The 24,810-nt window shown below is 31.9% G+C and overlaps 1 protein-coding gene across 1 annotated transcript in view; it reads right to left on the reverse strand.

Annotated features, from left to right (window-relative positions):
* Positions 1-5,166: 5,166 nt before the first annotated feature.
* The window catches only part of LOC130896816 (low-density lipoprotein receptor-related protein 4), a 61,272-nt gene continuing 41,628 nt past the window's right edge, over positions 5,167-24,810 (reverse strand). Inside the window, exons 19-27 of the mRNA XM_057805142.1 lie at positions 24,077-24,360; positions 23,598-23,894; positions 23,249-23,442; positions 22,320-22,467; positions 20,756-21,084; positions 20,043-20,658; positions 17,177-17,432; positions 16,476-16,852; positions 5,167-14,000 (exon numbers count right to left, since the gene is read on the reverse strand). Of these exons, the coding sequence (XP_057661125.1) occupies positions 13,830-14,000; positions 16,476-16,852; positions 17,177-17,432; positions 20,043-20,658; positions 20,756-21,084; positions 22,320-22,467; positions 23,249-23,442; positions 23,598-23,894; positions 24,077-24,360 (2,672 nt within the window). The 3' untranslated portion in view covers positions 5,167-13,829. The remainder of the gene's footprint in view (positions 14,001-16,475; positions 16,853-17,176; positions 17,433-20,042; positions 20,659-20,755; positions 21,085-22,319; positions 22,468-23,248; positions 23,443-23,597; positions 23,895-24,076; positions 24,361-24,810) is intronic.

Raw genomic sequence — 24,810 nt, forward strand, 5'->3', positions numbered from 1 at the left:
CTCACCCATTACCGTAAAAAATTACAGAAAGTTGCAATATCTTTTTTACTACAACTACCATTTTCGATAATTTCCATCCAAAAATCATCTACTCTATTACATCTGGAATCGTTTTCCATCTTATTTAGTTAAATTCGTCTGAAAACACTGACTGTTTCTTCCAATGTAGTGGCGTTGCTTCTGTTTGTGATCAACTATATGTAAAATGCTTCAGGTGTCAGTTAGACGGATGGTTTGGATCGTTATCAATCTTATTAGGATTGAGGAAACTTATTGCTTCAGTTAATTTAAATACTAAGGTGAATTTCAGTTTCTACAATCCTTGCGAAAGATCAACATCTCCTTATCTTTGATTCTAATGCATTTTTTCAAAGCCAAAGGTGTATCCTGAATCGATATCTTGCACTTTATTGAAGTTGCAGAATAAACCGATAGCATCTAGCTTATAAATAAGAGTGTTTTGAAGAATTTGACCTGCAACAAACCTCCTTATTGAGTTATTAAGAACTGGAATCAGGTCTTCATGAAGGAATGGAGTTAGAGGACAATCACTTTGGAAATTTTTAAGGAATGGCCCTCTAATTCAACAAATAGTTGTTTATTATCCACGCTTTTAAAACTTTCACAATAAAGTAACTATATTATAACTATAGACAAACTTTAACTGTCTACAATTAATTGAGATTTACGAGGATGTTCTCAGAAGTATCTGACCTGACTCCACGTTGTTTAGTATTTGTTTTGTAGCCATCAATAGTGAACGTTTTCAGCATCGCGGTGAACTACTCCAGAAATGTTGAAGCACATCACGAATTGGTACTGGATGATGGTTGAATGAAAGTGCACGAGATAGCAGACGTAGTAGACGTTTCAAAAAGCTTATTAACTAAAAATTTGGACATGAAAAAGCTATTTGCAAGATGGATGGCGCGTTTGCTCGTCGTGGAACAAAACCAGCGTCGTGAAGATATTTCCATGGAGTGTCTGGCATTGTTTCACAGAAATAAAGTCGTTTAATAACCATGGGTGAAGCGTGGTTCCATCATTCCACACCCGAAATAAAGAAAGAATCAAAACGATGGACTCAAAAGGGAACACCGGCTCTAAAGAAGACAAAAACCGTTCCAACTGCAGGCAAGCACATGGCAAAGATTTTTTAGGACGCGCGTTGTATAATCTTGTTGTTTCATCATAGCTTTAGATGGGCAATACTTTGAATAATACTATTGTACATGTTTTTCTTAAATAAACGTTCAAATTTTGAATAAAAACGATGATATAATTTTTACTGTTTTAGTGAAAAGAGCTATAGATTTAAATTATTTTGGTTAAGATTCTTTGTATAGTCTTGTGATTTTAGTTTTCATTTATAACCTAATAAACGTTATTAAAAACTGAATGAATAACAAATTAAAAGGAAACCTTCTCAAGGATATAAGGATGGACAAAATTGTCACATATTTATTAATAATCTACTATAATTTATGATATACATTCATTCCTGTCATCATCGGATGCTGTAATGAGTATAATTCTTAATCAATTGTGTGTAAACACATTATTAATGTGTTTTTTTTCTTTTAAACAGATCTGTCATGAATGAAACTATCAAATATATAATTAGTATAAGATACGCTCAAGAAAATATTAAGTAATCAAAAAATATAATTCACGCCAAGCTCCCTTATAATTTAGTTTAGATTAGTTCGTAACATTTGGTGATTTACCTCAAGAATTCAATAATAAAAAAACGAATTTTACGTTATATTTAATATGTTCGTCCTGTATATATCATATTTTATAAAAAAGATAATTTACTGCAAGCATTTTTAATAAAACTAGTTTATTTTTGTACTATAATGACACTAAATTCGTAAAAAATTAAGGGGAAAAACCCCAGATCTCACCAAAAGTACCAGGCCTAACCTAGAGATAGCGGTAGTTGCTTGTAAAATACCACCGCCAATCACTTTGAAAGGAACGGCTCTAGTTCTTTGGATAATGACTAAATAATAGTAGTTTATTTTCCAAAGAGTTTTTCACAATTTTAAAACTTTCAAAACAAAGTTACTATATTATAACCATAGACAAATTTTAATTGTTCAATTAAATGAGATGCCTGATCAAGAGATGTCGGCTCTAGTTGCTTTAAAATTATCACTGTATCAAAAAGTATGCAATTTATTCAGTATATGTTTCAAGTTTGTAGACACCACGTTCTTTAGAATTTGTTTAGCACAGTAACCAATATAAAAGCTGAACTAGATTTTACTCGTTCGTAATCAACAGTAAAATATTGGTAGCAGAGTTTAAACGAGGCCGTACCACCTGCGAAAACCATCATCGCAGTGGTCTACCGAATGAGGTAACGGTTCCAGAAATGTTGCAGAAAATCCACGAAGCGATACTGGATGATCATCAACTGAAAATCATCGAGTGTTTGGAAATGTTCCACAGAAATAAATGTATGAAACGTGGGTTCATCACTTCACACCCTAAACAAAACTGAAAATGGAGAACCGACTCCAATGGTGGTAAAGACCGTTCCATCTACACGCGAAAGGAAAAACTGTTATGCGAACTTATTGCAACGTTTGAGCTTAGAAATCAAGCATTTTGTGTTGTTTCATCAAGAAAATGCACCAGCTCACACATCCGTCATTGCGATGGCCAAAATAATTGAATTAAAGTTTGAATTGCTACCTCATGCATCCTATTTACCAGATGTAGCCCCCTCGGATTATTTTGGGTTCCCAGACTTGAAAAAATAGCTCGGAGGTCAAAGATGTTCCAATAATGAAGAGGCGATGTTGGAAGTTAATGGCTATTTTGAGGAGCTTGACGATTCTTATTATATCGCTGGGAAAAGTGTATAGAACTAAAAGGAGATTAATTTTTTTTCGAAATTTTTGTGTTTTCTTTGTTGGACTGGGTCCATCCTTGTATACTATTTTCAAATTTCCAGTACTAACCTTCAGATTTCTCTTCTGTAGTTCCTTTTCCCAAATTTCCCTTTTCCCTTGTTGGTAACTAGAATTTTATTTGTGTTTCGGATTTATCAAACTGTTGTTCTACAATGTCAAAAGCTTTGTGTAGGTCTAAGGCTAATTGTGAAGTAGTTCCGTTTCACGGTATATAAAATCATTTTTTATTGTGATGGGATGTATGGAATTAAACAACATTAAAACATTCAAATTTTATTGATCATGTGTCTCATCGGAGGCGTCTGATAAGATTCATGATTATAAGGGTACATGATTGTTTTATATTAACATAAATATCTATAAATATATCTTAACAGTTGAAAAACATTTATTAGGGTATACTAAAGAATCTTTCTTATTTATAGAATTTTTAAAAATTATATTGTATACAAAAACAATCCAATTTTCATTTCTAAATTGGTGATATTTTTTATGTAGCCAAATAATTGTTTTAGTTTCACAAAATAATATATTTGCAGCCTACTTTACTAACGAATTTATCTTCTATGCCTCTACAGGGTTAAAAAGGTGGTTTGTTATGTGACAGAATTGAATTAAAATAATTAAATTAAATAATATTATAATAAATTCGCTCTACCTCAACATATTGTACACAAAACATTAAAATTTTGAAGAATCGTAAAGTAAATGGTCAGAGAGTGCTCTTTTGGAGGACCTTAAACTAACCGAATAGGTTTCCTCTCAAAATATTGGACAAAAGTCACTAAAAATTCGAAATACTTGAAAGTTGTGGTGTAAATGGTCAAAGAGTGTTCTTTTTGGAGGACCATAAACCAACAGAACAAATTCCTTCTCAAAAAAAGGGACACAAATCACTAAATGTAAAAAAAAATGAAATTTTTGTATTAAAAGGTCAAAAACTGATATTTCGGAGAACTATAAACCACAAAAATACGCTCTATCTCAATATATTGTACAAAAATCATTGAAAGTTTGAAGAATCGTGGAGTAAATATGCACAAAGTGATCTTTTGGATAACCTTAAGATAACCGAATAGGTTTCATCTCAAAATATTGGACAGAAATCACTAAAAGTTCAAAATACTTGAAGTTGTTAGGTAAATGGAGGACCTTAAACTAACCAAATACGTTCCATTTCTAAATATGAAGTTGTAAATGGTCAAAAACTGATATTTTGGACAACCTTAAACCATCAAAATACGCTCAATCTCAATATATTATACAAAAATCATCAAAAGTTCGAAGAAAACTTAAGAATTGTGAAGTAAATTATATAACATGTTACTTTTGAGGACCACAAACTAATTGAATAGGTTCCATCTAAAAATATTGGACGTGAGTCACTGAAGTTGAAAGAAGACTTGAAAGTTTTGAAGTAAATGGTCAAAACTACTACTTCGGAAAACCATTAACTTCCCGAATAGGTTCCATCTTAAAATATAGGACCGAAACCATTTGAATCTTAAAAAAGATTCAAAAGTTGTTCAATGAATGATCAAAAATGAGCAAAATGAAATAAAATTTACTAGTTAGGTGAATATGAAAACTACCTAATTTATTTTCAATGCAATTATTATGATAAATGAAATTTTAATAGATGTAAACAATATTTTCACCTTATAAATAAACACTAAAGGAGTAGACTTTATTTGAAACATACCGTTTATGCACAATCAATTTTTCTGCATCTAATATTCACTCTGTACTTCGAACAATATTATATAACAAAATTAGATCTTGTTAACTTGAAAATACTTCAAATAAAAATCCTCAATCTCAATACAAAAATTAACACCGTTTACCCAGAAGCGCCATATTGAATCACGTGGTACTTCTTCTAGTTTTTCTTTTTCGCATATAGCCTTTTATCTAATAGCAAATATTTGAAATCATCAACGATTATAACAATTATTTGGCTATTTCATTCTAAATCCTATGTAGATTATTTGAGCGACTTATTTTTTAATACATTGAGCTGATAACATTCAACGCGAATTATAAACAAATTCTCCCTAAGAAATTATTTTTAATTCTTCAGAAAAAAATAATAACTCGAGCCTTATAAAACAAAAAATTTCGAATTCATATTGTTTTATACACGTGTAAATAATATAATTAGCCGTGTATAAGGCTGGAGTTGACTTTTGATTTATTAGTACAAAAAATTTAAGCTCAGTTATATTAATAATAAATCACATGATTTTCTTAATATTTTTTTTATCCACTTCAAGTACAATCCTCCTGAGCCAAAGAAGATTGTACTTCTTATAGATTTGAATTAGTAGACGGTACAGAATTACTAAATTCCATAGTTTAAAGAAAATGTTTTAAACTTTATAACCGACGATAATACAGGGTGACAAAAAAATGGGGTTGTACAACGTAATTTGATCGAGAAACTAGAAAAATCACTAAACTTTAATATAGATTTAAAAGTAGAAGAAGAATCAACTAAATATTGAGGTAAACTCAAACTGTATAGTAGATAAGATAATTTGGATCATCTAAAACATAACGTCGAAATGTGGCAAGTTTGCCATGTCTCTAAAAAATTTTTTTAACATTTTCTTAACGTTTCGGTTATAGAAATTCTGTAGTCTTACCTCCCACTATACATATCCGCTAAAAAATCTGTACATCAAGAATGATTTTCATCTAAAAACGTTATATAAATTTATACAAGTCAACGATCTATCAATAAAGATATATTACACGGAGAAAAATGTTTTAAAAAAATACTATTCAACGTTTAACAGTCATATAAAGATGGTTATTATTAAAAAAACAACTTTAGTTTCCACAATAACCGTTATATACGAGTAAATCATTACAATTTGTCTACAACTATAGCAAAAAAATGGTATATAAATCCTGTTTTGTGCCGCTACGTTTATTATGCTTTTAATTTTTAACGTGAGTATGTAATAATGTAGGAATTCAACCTATAAAAGGTTTATTTACTAACCAATAAATGAAATCTGTATTATAACAGCACACGCTACGTTGCCGGAAACGATAACATCGTGATCACCAAGCAGACAACAGCTCAATGTTTTTATTAAACCTATGACGTCACAACTGAAAACCAATGAGAATAGTTTTCTTATGTAGTTAAAGATTTGAAATTTTTCCACTTTTAATCAAATTTTATTAAAAAAACAACTATTAAAATGTAATTTAATACATTGTCAAACTACTTTTTGGTAAAAAAAGGACAATTTTCCATTACTTTTGATAATATAGAGTGTACCAAAATCAAAATACACTCAAATTATTTATTTTTGAGAAACATAGACAATTTCCAAGAGAAAACGTGAAAAATATAAGTGATAGTTATGTAGGTTCACATCTTTGGGCCATATAATTCAAAATCATTCCGATATTGATAAATATATATATTTAATGAGCTTAACCTTGATTTTAAATTTGATTATTGACTACAGAATAGCCACATGTCATAATTAGCTTCATTAATTATAATTTCCACTGTATTTTTTCACTCTTACAATATCTGGAGGACCAAATAAGAAACCATAGTGGATATGGACAGGATAATAATGAAGCAAGATCTAACTTTACAAAATGAAAATGTTGTATTGTTGATTTGGTCACAATTTGAGGTTTGGAAAAAAATAGCATAAAGGAAACCAAATTAACCTCATTTTGGGCTGAAATCAGATAATTGGGCAATAGAAAAGAAATTTTTCAGTCCACCCACCATAGATGTAAAGTGCTGTATACCATTTCAAAACAAATAAAAATGTTGAATCCCAACAAGAGTTACATTTATATTTGTGCGGAGAGCGCATGATCTCTTTTACGTGTGGAAGAGCTCATGCACACGACTTGTGCCTTGACATGTCGCTGTTATAATATGTAAGATGTTCTATTGTATAGATATTTCTTTTATTGTTCTTATTAACAGTTATTTGTTTGAAAATATCTTCAAATTCACGAGTAAAAAAATTAAGTAAATAATTCAATTTATCTTAATTTAACATGTTTATCGTGACTTCGATGAATCGTTTTTTCATATTACTGCTGATCCTGAGACCAATAAAAGATAAAAATAGTCGCAGACATTATTTAACAAACCACTTTGATACAGGGAATAGTAACAAAGCAAAAAGTGATTCATATTGTTTTGTAAATATCTGCACAATATGATTCACTTTGAAAGTAATAAAAATAACTAAAAATTCGATTCATAAACTATATTTGATAATTTATAATCAACAATTTCCCAGAATATTTAGCGGATAATACTATTATATATGTACAATATTCTCAATTAACACCCAAACCAAATTCACTTCCAGTGGCTGTCAAAAGAATTTATAAAAATTAAAATTCAATAAACGCCACTGCTTTCTGTAGATAAATATATCATATAGAATGGTAATATAGTTAACTACATTATGGATCAGTACCTATATAAGTATTATAGTCAGAAAGCTAGTGATGAAACATTTCATGAAGTGCTTCCTTGAAATTTTGTCTTCTAATACTTACTAGAAAGATGAGAAGAAGTTACAAAAAATTATGCCTCAAAAAAGTGATTTATCAAATCAGAATCAAATGAGAAGTTAATTTAAAAGCAAAGGTAGGCACTTTTGAGACGATTAACATTCAAGTGTTGTTTGTAAAAATACAAAACTTTTAGACAATATGAAATTCTAATAACAGAAAGTCACTCTTTAAACAAAGGTGTGCAACGACTATTTTCGAGTTTATTGAAACAGAAACAAGTCTGTCAACAGAGATAGGTTTACTCAATAGATCTATCTAATTGAGTTAAAAATATTAAGGGACTTCATGAAACGTGCGCCTTTAGCTCGTAGACTATCACAGTTTTTACAACAAGCAACATGGAAGATTAAAATTACCTGTTATATAACTTTTGAATAAGTTAAATAAGTCTCTAGCGTTTAAATGCAATGAGGTAATTATTACTTACATTTCTTACAATGGTAATTGGAATTAACGTTCCACCATGACTTTAAAAATATGTTATTATCTCTTTATAACCACTTGATAAGGCATTGCTACGTACTGTAAGATATTCTCTTCTAAACAGTTATGAAAATAACTAATTATATCTTTCACAATACTTAATTACTTATAAAAACAAACAAATCATGACAGAAATGTCAGTTGTGACAATTGACAATTAGTCGCGTGAGTGCCAGATTTGGGAATATAATTTTCTCTGTTATACAAGAAATGATTCCACTCACACTTTGTATAATTGAATTCAGGTGGTCTGTGGAATTCAGTTTAGTGGTTACAAATGTCAATATTTTCAGTTCTAGCAATTTGTTGCATGACTGCCAACTTTTGGAATGTTATTTCCCCTGATACAGAAGAAATGATTCCACTTAACTAAGGAATTCAGTTCAGTGGTTCCAAACGCAAACTTAACGCAAAAGCTCTTCCCTGTTGCTTGTCTTATTTTTTCCCTAAATAGGTTATAAGGTACATGCTGACTACACATAAATTAAAAATATGTTTTATCCTTTTTCGTTTTCATTCAAATTTTATTTAAAAAGCTTTTAAATCGTTCCTGTATTCAAGAATATTGTAATAATGAATTTCGCGCTTTTTTGACATAAATAGTAAAAATTTCAGTACAAATACTGATCCATCGTTTTCCATCCTAACAATCCTCTCTTCTTTCAGTCTTTTTTTTTGACATAACTGTGGTACTGGTTATAAAAAATATTTTTGAAATTTCATATAGCATGCATTTGTGAGCAGATAATAAATTATCTTTAAATTAATTAGACATATTATAGAGCCAATGAAAAGTTAGGAACTTTGATGCTTATAAAAGTAGATTACTATTATTATCAACTTGAATAAATTTTCCAAATCTGCAGAACCATCGATCATTTATCGCTACAAGGATTACTATGACTCTTAAAAGTCTTATATTATTGAGAAAAACTCAATCACCTTGTTTTTTAATGTAAACACACCAACTAGAACACAATTACACTTTTCTGGTCCTTCGAGCCTACTACAAAATAGTTTGCTTGTTCATATCCGGCTCGAAGAACCAGATAGTGTAATTGTATTAGTATATCGTAGTTAACAGTATTTTAAGTACGAATATCACCAAAAATTCCAACTAAGCCACACTTTTTATAAAGAATTCACATCGAGATGAACAATCAATGATAAGTCTTATAACAAGCATTGTTGATGGTTTCTGTAGTGGTACCATGATTAGTAAACATGTCTTTTATGATAACTCGTACAACTATTATTTATTTTTGTACTAAAATAACAAAATCTGTGAGTAGAGTTATTTGGCAACGGTAGTTTTTTTCTTGGAAAATTTCCTGGATCAAACTTGCCTCATTCTTCCTATAAAATATTGAAACACCATGCCTTTTATAATAAACACACTGTTTACTACCACTAGACCAAAACAATAATACTATCCTTGGTCCTTGGAGTCTTTCATACATCGCTGGATCATATCCAGCTGGTCCTTTCTGGATGAATACTCCCCATAGCTATGCTGAAGGATCAACTTGAGCTTGGATGGATAGTCCCATAGCTATGTTGAAGAATAAACTTGAACTTGGTTCTTTATATAGTGGTACCAGGGTTAGTAAACATGTTTTTGATGGGACTGCAAAAAATTTATTTGGAAATGGTGGAATATCTCTCAGAGAACGCCTTGGAGCGAAATCGCTTCACTTTTTCAATAAAATCCTGTAAGACCTCGCCATTTAGAAAGAATCTATGTGAAACCTTATGTAGTACCTCAGTAGGGTAATCTTTAGTGACAAATTAACTTTAGGTCTTTGGAGAACCATTGTAGGTGCTTTCTGTAATGGTTAACATGTTTGTTATGGCTCGGGCGCCAAACAATCTTTCAAGAGATATTCTCTTCTAAACAGTTATGAAAATAACTAATTATATCTTTCACTGTACTTAATTACTTATAAAAACAAACAAATTATGACAGAAATGTCAGTTGTGACAATTGACAATTAGTCGCGTGAGTGCCAGCTTTGGGAATATAATTTTCTCTGTTATACAAGAAATGATTCCACTCACACTTTGTATAATTGAATTCAGTTTAGTGGTTACAAATGTCAAAATTTTCCTTATGTGGTGCCCCATTAGGGTAATCTTTAGTGACAAATCAACTTTAGGTCTTTGGAGAACCATTGTAGGTGCTTTCTGTAATGGTAAACATATTTGTTATGGCTCGGGCGCCAAACAACCTTTCAACGGACTGAACAACCAAAAATCAATATCCTCAAAATTTACAAAAATACTACACGAACTACTTAATTCGTGTAAAGTTAACTAGATGTTGCTCGAACCTTCCAAGGGGAAACAACTTTGCACTTACAAGCAACATAATTCTGCAACCAGTTATACATACCACGTCTGGCAAATTTCGAATAAGCTTGCGTCCTGTAGACCAAGACTTAACCTCTAAAGAAAATAAACCCAACATTCAATTTGTTTAAATTAAAATGGTACAGCAAAAAGACAAATTAAATTGTATCAAATAACTTAAATTTCGGAAACCCAGTATGTCACCGACAAGTATATACAAAACTACAAAAGAGGTATGAAATATAAATATGTAAATATTTCTACTCGAAGATAATATGACAAAATATCTTATGAAGAAAAGAAGTTGGTAAGTTTATATCGTATAATGTTTATAACAACAAAAGTATGTAGAATGTTTTGGAACAAAATTTCTTTCTATTAAATCTCATAAAACCATGTTTTTGATAAAGAATATACGTCAAGACTTATTAGAAGCATCGTTAGGGCTCCTTCACCGATCAGATTGAAGGATTAACTCAAAGCTGCATGAAAATCTTAATAATGGTGGTTGTTTTCTCAAATTAACTAAATAAGCTGCAAACTCCTCAATCATACATTCTTTTAATTGAGCTTATTTGATCTCTTCTAGTAGCATCCTCAAGTTCTTCATCTGCATGTATTTTAGATACAGGCATTGAACTCATTGAGATGAATTAGTCTCTAACTGAGCTTTTCTGATTCTTCTACATTCTTTCCCCTTTATTTTTCCTATAGAATGACATGGTTTTCATATCTGGGATTCTACTGTACAATATATTTTAGCTTGCTGGTGTTTTTATGTATATTACAATGCCTTTTTCCATAATATGGGCCCTTGTTTCACGATTCATTAGTGTTTTAAAATTTTTATTATCAACTTTCTTGTGTTAAAATCATTATTTCACTTTGGAACTTGGATTTACTATCAAATGTTGATAGGAAATGATAATTATAGTAAACTACTATGAACCCATCAAAGAATGTTGAAAATTAACAATTCCCGTTTTCAATTAATGTTCAATTGACCAGTCATTTGGTAAGATTGGAAACTTAACCTCAAAAATTTTCGACATCCTCTTCGTTGGCACTTGAACTATGCATAATAAAAACATTGAACAATTATATTTCCACGGAATATTTCCAATGAGAAAGTTGATATGGAATTACATATAAAATATTTCCACATTTTTTTTTTGTAATAATTTCTGAAGACGAATAAACAATCAAAGGTATTGTCATCATTGGCTCAACCAAGCAACGTTAGAAAATTGAAAGATATACAAAAAAGGCCTTATTATTATTATTATTATCAATAATATAAAATTTATGTACAAAATTAAACTCAAACGGTACCTATAGTATTTAATTGTTGTTAATTTCTTCAAGTTACTTTTCAAAATGGTTACGCCAATGACCCAACGGGATATGTAGGTAACATTTATTGGAAACACTATATTACGTTTAATTACATCATCAACAATATATCAATACCCTAAAATATTTCTGTGGGAATTATCAACGCTGCAACCTGTTTCTTACTTACACAGCCATCTTCAGACATTCGTCAATAGTATTTTTATACAATCAAGTTAGAATGGGTTTGAAAATGGAGACCTGTCATCTTCATATTAAAAGAAAGTAAATTATTGAAATTTGTGGCATTTTTTTGCATTTCTGCAGCACTATTGCCTTCAGCCTATAGAAAACAAATAACACTTCGCAAATCACTCTTGGCGGGAGCTACAATAATGGCGGACGTGTTTACGTGGCTATAGCACAACGCCGACTGACGTCTGAATGTCAACAATGGCGGAGTGTGTAGTACGAGAGCTTCGTAATCGGCAACGGCACATGCCCGCTTTCATCGCTGCACGGAGCGATCGGAGGTTGAAAAAAAAACGTCCCTTGTAATAATAAACAATTTAATATTTACTACACCAGAACTCGCTAAGTAGAAACAGGTTGCATTGTTTTCCGAAAAAAATGATGCGTTCAAAACGTCGTTTAATTAGGATGTAATTGGGAGGTAGATTAAAAATTGAAGGACATAATTTGGGGACAAAAATAATTCCATCAAACTTCACCCACTTGTTCACAAATTACAGCCTTTTGGAATTAGTAAATATAAAAATATTGAAAATAACCAAATTAAATAATTTTTTTGTTAATTCGCTTCATTTTTTAAGTACTTAGGGGGCGGAAATTCGTAAAAAACACAAGTTATTCATATATTTCTACCAAATATTTTCTAAAATATGTTTTATTAGATTTAACCTAAAATTTAGTTTAAACAGCTTTGCTAACAGCTATTTGTAATGGGAACCATTTTAATAACCTAAATCACACTACTAGAAATCAATACTAATACTTGAAATAGTATCTCAATCAATTTAGCGTGAGATCTGGAGGTTGTATTATACTCAGTCAGTTTTTATGCTTTATGAACACAAGTATAAACAACTGTCGAATAAAAATTCCTAATTGATAAGCATTCAAATGTCAAAAGTCGACAAAACGTGGATTGTCGGAACGATATCGAACAGTCAGAGTCATCAAATTTTAATATCTGAACGCAGTACTTGTATACTCTGTTTTCAAACTAATTAAGTTGGCTATTCTGTTGATCCTTGTTTGCACTATGTATTCTGTATATGCAAAAACAACACAAGTATAAACAACTGTCAAATAAAAATTCATAATTGATTAGCATTCGAATGTCAAAAGTCGAAACGAATCTTTTGACATATGATCAAACGATTAATGTTTATTTTGTTATTTCTTCAGTTCGTAGTTGTCATTGTTTTATTAGAATATAGAAACAGTACTTGTTAATATTAATTTACTATTCGTACTCAATATCATCGCTGCCAATCTAGTAACTTTTTAGTGGTGTGATTCGGGCTTCTTAAAATACTCTCTGGAATTAAGTTGGCAATGACACATTGTATCAATCCGATAAATGTCAAAAATTTCAATCCTTTAGATTAAATAAAATAAAAACACAATTGTAGTTATTATATAAAAAGAAGGGAATTAACTGAAAATTTTTTGGAAATCAAACGTCTGTAACTTCTTTTTGTATCTCAACCTGTTTATTATGTCATCAATTCGCAACATATCTAAAGAAATCGAAGTTTTGAATTGACCCGAGCTTTTGACTGCATCATTTTGATTCCTTAATAAATTAGTTCATTCGTTAAAAAAGTTTGAAAAATATAAATCAAATTTAACATTATCAGACTTTGAGTCTGTCTATAATATCATCATTTTAAATATTTTTTTTTTGGAGGGGGATAGGGGGAAATAGTTACTTAACTATTATTACAACTTTTTATTGTCGGTCACCTTAATTTGACTTTTTATCTACATTTATGCGATATAGGACGAAATCAAGAAATTACTACTTTACGATTAAATAACTTACACTACAATTTAATCCCAAAGTAGTAATTTCTTCATTTAAATATCTTATCAGCATGTTTTCGCTCATATAGGTGACTCTATAAAGTTATTTAAGACTATTTAAGAAATCGTCTCGTTAACGTCGCTTTTATGTAAAGGCGTTATTGATGGTGACCTTTCCACCTCTGGTGTGACTGTCTCGCAATTTGAACTACACGGTGTCAAAATTGTTGGTATAAGACTGGCTATTTCTGGACTGCTTATACCAACTGTTTCTTCATACACCCTCTCCTGTAAATAAGAACCGAATAGTGCACCCTATCATCGACACAAAGCTCACCATCTGCATCATTTGAAATAATAAAAAAGAAATAAAATTTCAATTGAAGTTGCTGCTGATCTATACCTGACACTGAATACCAAATACTACAAAAATCTCATAGATATAAATTATAATCAGAATTTTCTTGTGAAACGTATCCATAAAATCGTCTTGTCTTCATATGTTTCAATTATAACCGCATAAACTTCGTCAAAGCCTCTAACTAGCTCCGTTATGCATTTGGAGACTTTCATTTCCCACACATTCAGTGTTTAATCGACCTTGAAATTCTTATTTTATTGTTCCTCCTCAATCAAGTTTTCCATACATTCTTTTTATGTTTGAGTTTGCAAACTTTTATTGCCAATTTCTGTTGTCTGTTGAATTTTACTGGGGTCGCAGCTCAAGTTTCGAGATATGGCAACACTGGTGCAAATGTCAAATCTGTCATTGTCATTTTAATAGTGAACGTACTCAGAACGTGTTGACATATGACATCTATTCAGTGTTTATTCGACCTTGAAATTCTTATTTTATTGTTCCTCCTTAATCAAGTTTTCCATACATTCTTCATTTTATTTTTTAACATGTTTACATCTTCATAATTTTGAGTCTCAATTTCTTTATGGTTTGTTCATCAATTATAAAAATCTTGTCTTCTTATTTTTCAGTAACATCCAATTATACTTTGTCATGGTATCTAACTAGCTCCAGTTTGAGTTTGGAAACTTTTATTGTCAATTTCTTCGATATTCTATAAGTTTTCCAATGCTTGTCTTCTTGAACTATGTTTTCATGTTTTTTTTGAAATATATTTTACTAAGGTCGCTACTCAAGTTTCGAGATATGGCAACACTGATGAAAATATGTCAAATCTGTCATTGTCATTTTAATAGTGAACGTACTGAGAACGTGTTGTCATATGATATTGCATGAACATTCGACTGTCAAAACCAATTTGACAATCGATTGGTGCAAAGATATGCAAACACCAATCGACGGTATAGATCTTTCAAGACGAATAACTGGGTTCGATAAATGAAGATGAATCATTTTCCACTACGACAATGCGAGCTCTCAAATTTTTTAAATAGTCAAAACATCGAATTGTTAGAGAACATAAACTCAGATGTCTGGTGTCCAGCTGGTGTTTGAAATATTGATCGCTTTAAGTGACTTCTCGAGGAAAATATAAACAACCAAACACTGCCATACAAGAAAGAATATAAAGTGGTAATTTAGTTTAATTTTTGAACGTGAAACAACTGAAAAACATATTATTAACCAGAAGAACAAAGTTAAAAAGTCAGGACTCTAACAAGGGCAATCGTAAGGCAGTTAATTTTAGGTGTTGACACACAAAAAGACCAAGGATCGATTAAATCCTAGGTAAAGAAAACTGTGTCCGATTCAATAAAGCCCAGAGATTGGAATGGTTTGGCCACATTCAAAGAAAGCGGATGTCTAAGAGAATCATAAATGCCAAAATATACATAAAGACTTAGACGCCTTATCAAATGGACTGTTCAAGTTCGTAAAAACTTACAAACAATAGAGGCGAGTTGCCAGGAAGAGCTGTAGTACCAATTAATAAGGGAAGGTCACTTTTACCATCAACCATTGTTTTTCCATAATATTCTATTCGATCTAAAGTTTGCACCAAATAAATCCCAAAAGTATCTTGTCAAAAACACTTTATTTTATCAATATAGTCACCTTTTAGGGAAAAATATTTAATCCAAGTCTTTGTTTTTAAATAGAATTCAACCTCTACAACAACTTCTTCGTCGAGTGTCAAATCTCTTTATCTGGAGCACTCGTTTGGGGTCTATAAAGAGCCAGTAATCTTTGGGGACTGTATGTGACAAATATACTGCTTGGACCATCAATTTGTTTAATCTAAGCACGATTTTTTCAGTACTTCGTCTTGATAAAATTGATTTTTAGTAATTTCCATTCGAGACGTTCTGTTTGTCAGATGAATCCTGTAAAAACTAATTTTCTATTTATTCAGCACCACGTCTCCTCCATTTCAAAATAGAGTTCAACCTCTACAACAACTTCTTCGTCAAATTCCGAATCTCTTTCATTGGAACATTTGTTCGAGTTATACAATGATACAACAATCACTGGGAGTCGGATCAGGAGAATATACTGGCTGGTACATCAATTTGGATGCCGTAACGTTGCCAGCTGATGTTTGAGATTTTGTTTGCTTTGGATGACTTCCACCAGCTATTATCCTCTGTAGCCGTAGACCTTTTTGATTTGTGAGTGCAGTAATCAATCAATTTACATAAAAAACTAAGTTTTCAACTCCATTATTTCACGTAACTTCAATTTTTGAAATCTATATCCCAGACCCTGGACTTATTCATTCATGTAGTTTGCTAATTATCATTTTTTTTTTGTTATTGAATGAAAAGAAATGGTAAAAAACTCACCTGTGTCTTGTCGTACTTCAATCTTTTCCAAATAAACTTCCCATTATTCGGTGCTGATGCTGAATCATTATTCGGTGAATAATAATTTGGATTCGAAAAACTTCTACTCGTACCGTAAACATATTTACTTTTCCCCCTTCTTATCAATAAAAACGCAACTAAAGCAACACATACTAGTATTATAAATATCATGGGTACTAGTGTCATTATGTAGAACAAATTCGAATGTCCTAATGATCTGTACGAATCGTCAACGTCGTCTTCGAATTTCGAATCGAGGTTAGGAAACAATTCTTCGTCGTAGTCTATTCGTTCTTCTTCTATATCACATTTCGAACTACCGGGAGGGCATTTTAGGGGGACTACGTAGTTCGATACTGAAAGAAACATCAATATTCATACAAAAGTATTTCAATAAACAGAGTGAAACAATTATAAACGAAGTTTAACTTGATAAAAACATTTTTTTATTGTTTTAGTACCAAATATCTTCAAAAAACGCGAAAAAATAAAATCTTTCAGTTAAAATCACAGAAAAAATGCATACTACAAATTCTGCACCCACTGAAATGCTATTCCGGTTATTATTGGGTCCCCTGGAGCGTTTATTAATAAACAAAATATTTACAAGACATGAAACATCAACATAACCTCATTGTTTTCCGTTGATACCCATTTGTATCTAGGCTAAATTAACTTACCTGTTTTGCAAGTAGGATCGAATTTATCTGGGCAACCACAAGTATAATTCTTAAGTCTAAAAAGGCATAGGTGCGTACATCCTCCGTTATCGACGGCACAAGGATTCCAACCTTGTTGTCGTTTACCAGTTACCATAGTTATACCCATAGCCGCATCCAATTGAGGTCTAATTATAACCGTATCTTTACCGGTGGTTTTTTCGGCACGTTTTACGGTTTTCTGTAACCAATCTGTCCAGTAAATATACTCTTCGTGCTAAAAAAATTAGATGTAAATCAACTTGAAGGCTAAAAAGTGTAGTTTCTAAGTAAAATGTGACAAAAAGATCAATATAGGTTGAGTACCTTACTGAAAGTGGTTTAAATTATGTCCTAAATATAAATATCAGTTTCCAGAAGAATTCTACCAAAGGAAAAGTGACATAGAGAGAGAAAGCATACAAAAAATGACATTTGACATTACATTTTGGGTATTTCATCCAGCACAAGCGCCTCTAGTGGCAAACATAAACACGATTACTGCTGGGAACTGTCAGTAGATATAAATAATCAGTTATATGTCTCAATTATCTTTTCAGTCATCGATTAGAATGTTAAATTCTTCATTTGTGTTGCTTGATGCTAATGGAAATAGATATTTGTCACTATGAAAATAGAAAAGTTGGAAAACCATTGTACCACTTTCCGAGGAAACTATTATGATGAATAAATTGAATTTGGTTGAAAACCTTATTAGAACAAGACCAAATTTATGTTAGAATTCGATTAATTGAACTTTAAGCTGCTTCTAAGGCCATCAGAAGAAATATCGTTCAGAAGTAAAGCATAGAAAAGTTGAAAAACCCTTGTACCACTTTCTGAGGAAACTATTATGATGAACAAATTGAATTTGGTTGAAAACCTCATTAGAACAAGACCAAATTTATGTTAGAATTCGATTAATTGAACTTCAAGCTGCTTCTAAGGCCATCAGAAGAAATATCGTTCAGAAGTAAAGCATAGAAAAGTTGAAAAACCCATGTACCACTTTTTGAGGAAAATATTATGATGAATACGTTGAATTTGGTTGAAAACCTCATTAGAACAAGACCAAATTTATGCTAGAATTCGATTAATTGAACTTCAAGCTGCTTCTAAGGCCATCAGAAGAAATATCGTTCAGAAGTAAAGCATAGAAAAGTTGAAAAACCCATGTACCACTTTTTGAGGAAAATATTATGATGAATACGTTGAATTTGGTTGAAAACCTCATTAGAACAAGACCAAATTTATGCTAGAATTCGATTAATTGAACTTCAAGCTGCTTCTAAGGCCATCAGAAGAAATATCGTTCAGAAGTAAAGCATAGAAAAGTTGAAAAACCCATGTACCACTTTTTGAGGAAAATATTATGATGAATACGTTGAATTTGGTTGAAAACCTCATTAGAACAAGACCAAATTTATGCTAGAATTCGATTAATTGAACTTCAAGCTGCTTCTAAGGCCATCAGAAGAAATATCGTTCAGAAGTAAAGCATAGAAAAGTTGAAAAACCCATGTACCACTTTTTGAGGAAAATATTATGATGAATACGTTGAATTTGGTTGAAAACCTCATTAGAACAAGACCAAATTTATGCTAGAATTCGATTAATTGAACTTCAAGCTGCTTCTAAGGCCATCAGAAGAAATATCGTTCAGAAGTAAAGCATAGAAAAGTTGAAAAACCCATGTACCACTTTTTGAGGAAAATATTATGATGAATACGTTGAATTTGGTTGAAAACCTCATTAGAACAAGACCAAATTTATGCTAGAATTCGATTAATTGAACTTCAAGCTGCTTCTAAGGCCATCAGAAGAAATATCGTTCAGAAGTAAAGCATAGAAAAGTTGAAAAACCCATGTACCACTTTTTGAGGAAAATATTATGATGAATACGTTGAATTTGGTTGAAAACCTCATTAGAACAAGACCAAATTTATGCTAGAATTCGATTAATTGAACTTCAAGCTGCTTCTAAGGCCATCAGAAGAAATATCGTTCAGAAGTAAAGCATAGAAAAGTTGAAAAACCCATGTACCACTTTTTGAGGAAAATATTATGATGAATACGTTGAATTTGGTTGAAAACCTCATTAGAACAAGACCAAATTTATGCTAGAATTCGATTAATTGAACTTCAAGCTGCTTCTAAGGCCATCAGAAGAAATATCGTTCAGAAGTAAAGCATAGAAAAGTTGAAAAACCCATGTACCACTTTTTGAGGAAAATATTATGATGAATACGTTGAATTTGGTTGAAAACCTCATTAGAACAAGACCAAATTTATGCTAGAATTCGATTAATTGAACTTCAAGCTGCTTCTAAGGCCATCAGAAGAAAAATCGTTCAGAAGGAAAGCATAGAAAAGTTGAAAAACCCTTGTACCACTTTCCGAGGAAACTATTATGATGAATGAATTGAGTTTGGTTGGAAACCTCATTAGAACAAGACCAAATTTATGGTAGAATTCGATGAATAGAATTTCAAATTGCTTCTAAGGCCATCAGAAGAAAAATTTTTCAAAAGAAATGCATAGAAAAGTTGAAATCAAATAGCTCCTATGGTCAACTTATTCACTAGATCTAACTGCCCTGCTACTACTGGCTGTTTTTAAACATGGAAAGGAAAGAAATAAAAGTATATGTCAAGACCAAAGGAAAATCGTTCAAAACGAAGGCATAGAAAAATTGGAAAATTCTTGTAACACTCTCTGAGGATGAATAAATGAAATTTGGCGAAAAAACTTATCGAGTACTTATTGATAGATTTGATTCGGCATGTAGGGCGGAAAAACTTGTCAAAAATATTTATTTTCCTGTGCTGAAAAATCGATAAACACTCACTTGCGTTAACGAAAAAGGATGCGTCGATTGGACGCTAATCATAACTCTGTTATTTCCATGTAAATCGGTCGTTTCGATTTTTTCCTCGTTTAGTTTCGCATCGATCCAATAAAGTCTCTTCTTAACGTAATCGATGACAAGACCGATGGGAAAATTCAACTGCGAATGAACCAAATTTTTCCTATTGGAACCATCCAAATGGGCCCTTTCAATTTTCGGTATACCCCAATCGGTCCAAAATATAAATCCCTTTTTAGGATACACCACTATCGATCTGGGATCGTGCAAATAATCTTTTATCACAGTTTTTCTATGGTTCCCGTCTAATCTGGCCACTTCTATAATTTTATTGCCGGTATTTGTCCAATATATATTGTTGGCTATCCAATCTACCGCCAATCCGTCAGGGGACGACAAATTTTTGCTGACTATTATTTTTATGTCCGATAAATTATACATCGATACGCTAGTTATAACGTTTTTTTCTATATCCGTGTAAAAATATAACTTTTTCTCCCAATGGAAATCGACGTCTATCGCGTTTTCTATTTCATCTACCGGTAAAGTTACGTCCCAAGCGTCGTTCGTATCCAAACTGACTTGACTTAATGCGTATCTAGAACAAATAATATGTAAATAACGATAGATAAAGTCAAGTTAACCTCAAAAAAAGCTTTAACCTCAAAAAAAGTTAACCTCAAAAAATATCATACCTCGTCGCGATGAGTAGAAAAGTTTCTGGTATCGGTTCGCACTGTTTATCATTAGTTTTCGTTTTACTCAAACCGGTCGGACATGCGCATGTAAATGAAACGGGATTTCTCAAACATAAATGAGAGCATCCGCCGTTCTTGTTACCGCAAGCGTTCTCGGCGGTATTGTCGCTTTGAACCGACCTGACGTCCATTAAACCCTCCAATTTATCTCTGATAATAGTCTTGTCTTTACCGGTGTTTTTATCGGCTCGATGTAAAGATCTCGTTTGCCAATCCGTCCAATATATGTGATTACCGACGACGACGAGACCATAAGGATGAGGAACCTAAGAAATAACAAATTTAAAAGCGAATAAAATCTATCGAAATAAAATTTTATCCACAATCACTGTCATTTGACAATAAAAATGACTCCTGGCGTCAATAAAAGATGCTTTCATTTAACTGAGGAGGTCCTCTTTGGTCCTAATCGCTTGGAAATCTTTTTGATCGCCCTAACTCTAAAACTTGAAGGCTTTCTAGGCGTTGCTGACCTTAAAACAAGACCTCCAGCTCAAATTCTAAGGTTTTCTTCCATGTTTTCACAAAACTTGGACAATTGCAGAGGATATGTATCATAGTTTCTTCTTTTATTTAACAGAAACAGGAATCTGAATCGATAACATTTTCTGTGCTTTGCAATCTCCTTGTCACTCTTGCCACCAGCTCTAGGGACCTCTTTGAGGGTCGCTGACCTTAAAACAAGACCTCTACTTCAAATTCTAAGGTTCTCTTCCATGTAGTAACAAGACCTTGACAGTTGCAGAGGATAATCATCATAGTTTCTCCTTTTATTGCACAACTCTCTGCTCTAGGGACCTCTTTGAGGATTGCTGACTTTAAAACAAGACCTCTAGGTCAAATTCTAAGGTTCTCTTCCATGTAGTAACAAGACCTTGACAGTTGCAACAAGACCTCTACGTCAAATTCTAAGATTCTCTTCCATGTAGTAACAAGACCTTGACAGTTGCAGATGATAATCATCATAGTTTCTTCCTTCATTTCTCAGAACCAGGAATCTTACTCGATAACATTATCTGTGCTTTGCATTCCACTTGTCATTATTGCCATCAGCTATAGGGACCTCTTCGAGTGTCGCTGACCTTAAAACAAGACCTCTAGGTCAAATCCCAAGATTTGATTTAGATCCATATCGCTGTCCTTGAAATGAAACAAATTTTTAGATTTTTCTCCATGTTTTAACAAGATAGTTGTAGAAAATGAAATCTAACGAAGTCTTTTCCTCCCGTTTACTTAACTGGAGTATTTCCACTGAGCAGTTCTTGGGTTTTCTCTCTTATGAAGGTTTTAGTACTGTCTGTGTACTTTCTCTAGAGCTTGAGGGAAGTGAGGGTCTTGTAAGCAGTTTACTCGCTCCAAACTTGAACAGTAGATAATTTGGCATACAATTTTTAGATCTTTAGAGAAGAATTAGGCTCTTTCTTCACAGATCCTTGTCGAATCTTTCTTAATAAAGTGATTGTGGTTAAAAACACTATTATACAGTGGAAAACAAAATTACCGCAGTTAAAATTTTTTTTCTATCTTTTCCGCTGAGGTTACTGGATTCTATGGTGTTCAATTTTCCATCGTTCCAATAGAGACGACTATCTGGACGATCTATTGCCAATCCATTAGGCCAATTGAGATCATCAGATATAAGAACTTTCCTAGAATCATGAAAATTTCAAGTTATAACTTCAAAAATAAAACAAAATAGGTTGGGGACTTGGGTTGGATTGAAATTTTAGAAAGATAATGAGCCACTAGTCTTTTGGGTCATCTAATTATGAAATTTTGCTACCTTATACAGAGTGTTTTACGAAATACAGCCGAGTTTATTAACATAAAGGTTATTAGAAATAATTAGTAGTTCAAATGTACAAAATCATTTAAAACATTTAAATTTATTGGAAGGAATTGGAAGTTCAAATGAATAGGGTGATTTAAAACGTTGTAATTACAAAAAATTAGTAATTCAAATGTACAAGGTGAATTAAAACATTCGTTTCATAGAAACTTGACATTATACCGATAATTTTATCATTATAAATCAAACACCCAGTATATAAACAAGTATTTCGAAAAAATCACTCATCACACTTGGGTCATCTAATTATAAGATTTCACAACCTTATACACAGTGTTTCACTAGATATAACCGATTTCATTAGCATTAACGTTATTAGAAATAATTAGTAGTTCAAATGTACAACGTCATTTAAAACATTGAAGTTATTGCAAAGAATTGGTAGTTCAAATGTACAAGATGATTTATAACATTCGTTCTCATAATAAATCAAACACCTAGTACACAATAAACTATTTTAAACAAATTATTCTTTCTATTTATGCAATTTTGCCAACTTATACCGAGTGTTTTACAAGATATGGCCAATTTTATTAGCATAACAGTTATTAGAATAGTATTTGTAGTTCAAAAGTACTTACCGTTGAGTACCGTCCATGTATGCAACTTCTATTTTACCTTTTTCCCCCCAATCGGACCAAAACATAAGCCCGTGATGATAATGTAGAGTAATCGCTCTGGGATTAACCAAATTTCTATGAAATAAAACTTTCCTGTGCTTTCCGTCTAGTTCCGCCACTTCTATGCTGTTTCTTTCGCCATCCGTCCAATATATCTGCAAAAAATTCATTCACATAACAAATAAAGTTGATAATTCCTCCAATATTATGATTTAACCAAAATATTGGGCTATTTGAGTTAGTAGTGACAATTTTTTTTAATAAATTAAGATATAAATCGTTATTAAATTTTAATTGGAATACCACGAACCTTTCTACCAGCCGAGTCTACTGCTATACCATCAGGTGATTCCATTTCGTGCATTATGATAACATCTATATTTTTTCCGTCAGGTGTAGCTTTTCGAATAACATCTTCAGCTGTATCGGTCCAGTAGATGTCACCGGTTTTTCTATCCACGTCAACTGATGTAACTAATTTGAGTCTCGGAAAAGGTAATACCACGTCTGCCATGTAAGGTACATCAAGAGATATCTGTCGGATGTCCATTCGGTGGGCGAAAATTAGATAATTGACTGGACCTTTTTCACATGTTAAACCGTCATCCTGAAATTATAATCAAATTCTCCTAAACCCTCAAAATAGTTCTAATTGTCTAGTTTTCACTTTATTATCTAGCTCCTAACCTAACCTAATCTAACCTAACCTAACCTAATCTAACCTAACCTAACCTAACCTAATCTAACCTAACCTAACCTACAGCTTTTAAGGAATATACATTCACTCACCCCTAATTTTATCCCTATAGGACATCCACAAGAATGTCCTTTGGGTCTTAGGAAGCATAGGTGGGAACAACCACCGTTATTAACACCGCAAGAAGTTTTCAAATTTTTTCTATTTCTATGGAACACACGAACGTCCATTAAATCGTTCATGCTGTTGGATAAAACCGTACGATTTTTACCGGTGAATTTATTCGCTCTTTCAATATTTTGTGTTTCCCAATCTGTCCAATAGATGTGGTCACCGTAAACGTCGAGACCGAAGGGATGGGGTACATTATTTCCGTCTGATAAAAAACAAGAAAAGTCAAATTATCGTAGAGCTAATAGAGTGATTTAAAATGTTGTAATTACAAATAATTGGTAGTTCAAATGTACAAGGTGAATTAAAACATTCGTTCCATAGAAACTTGACATTATACCGATAATTTTCTCATTATAAATCAAACACCCAGTATATAAACAAGTATTTTGAAAAAATCAATCATTTGGGTCATCTAATTATGAAATTTTGCTACCTTATACAGAGTGTTTTACGAAATACAGCCGAGTTTATAAATATAACGGTTATTAGAAATAATTAGTAGTTCAAATGTACAACGTCTTTAAAACATTTAAATCTATTGGAGAGAATTGGTAGTTCAAATAAATAGGGTGATTTAATACGTTGTAATTACAAAGAATTAATAGTTCAAATGTTCAAAGTGAATTAAAACAATCGTTCCATAGAAACTTGA

The sequence above is a fragment of the Diorhabda carinulata genome, chromosome 7 (assembly GCF_026250575.1).
Source record: "Diorhabda carinulata isolate Delta chromosome 7, icDioCari1.1, whole genome shotgun sequence".
In the NCBI taxonomy this organism is placed as follows: domain Eukaryota; kingdom Metazoa; phylum Arthropoda; class Insecta; order Coleoptera; family Chrysomelidae; genus Diorhabda; species Diorhabda carinulata.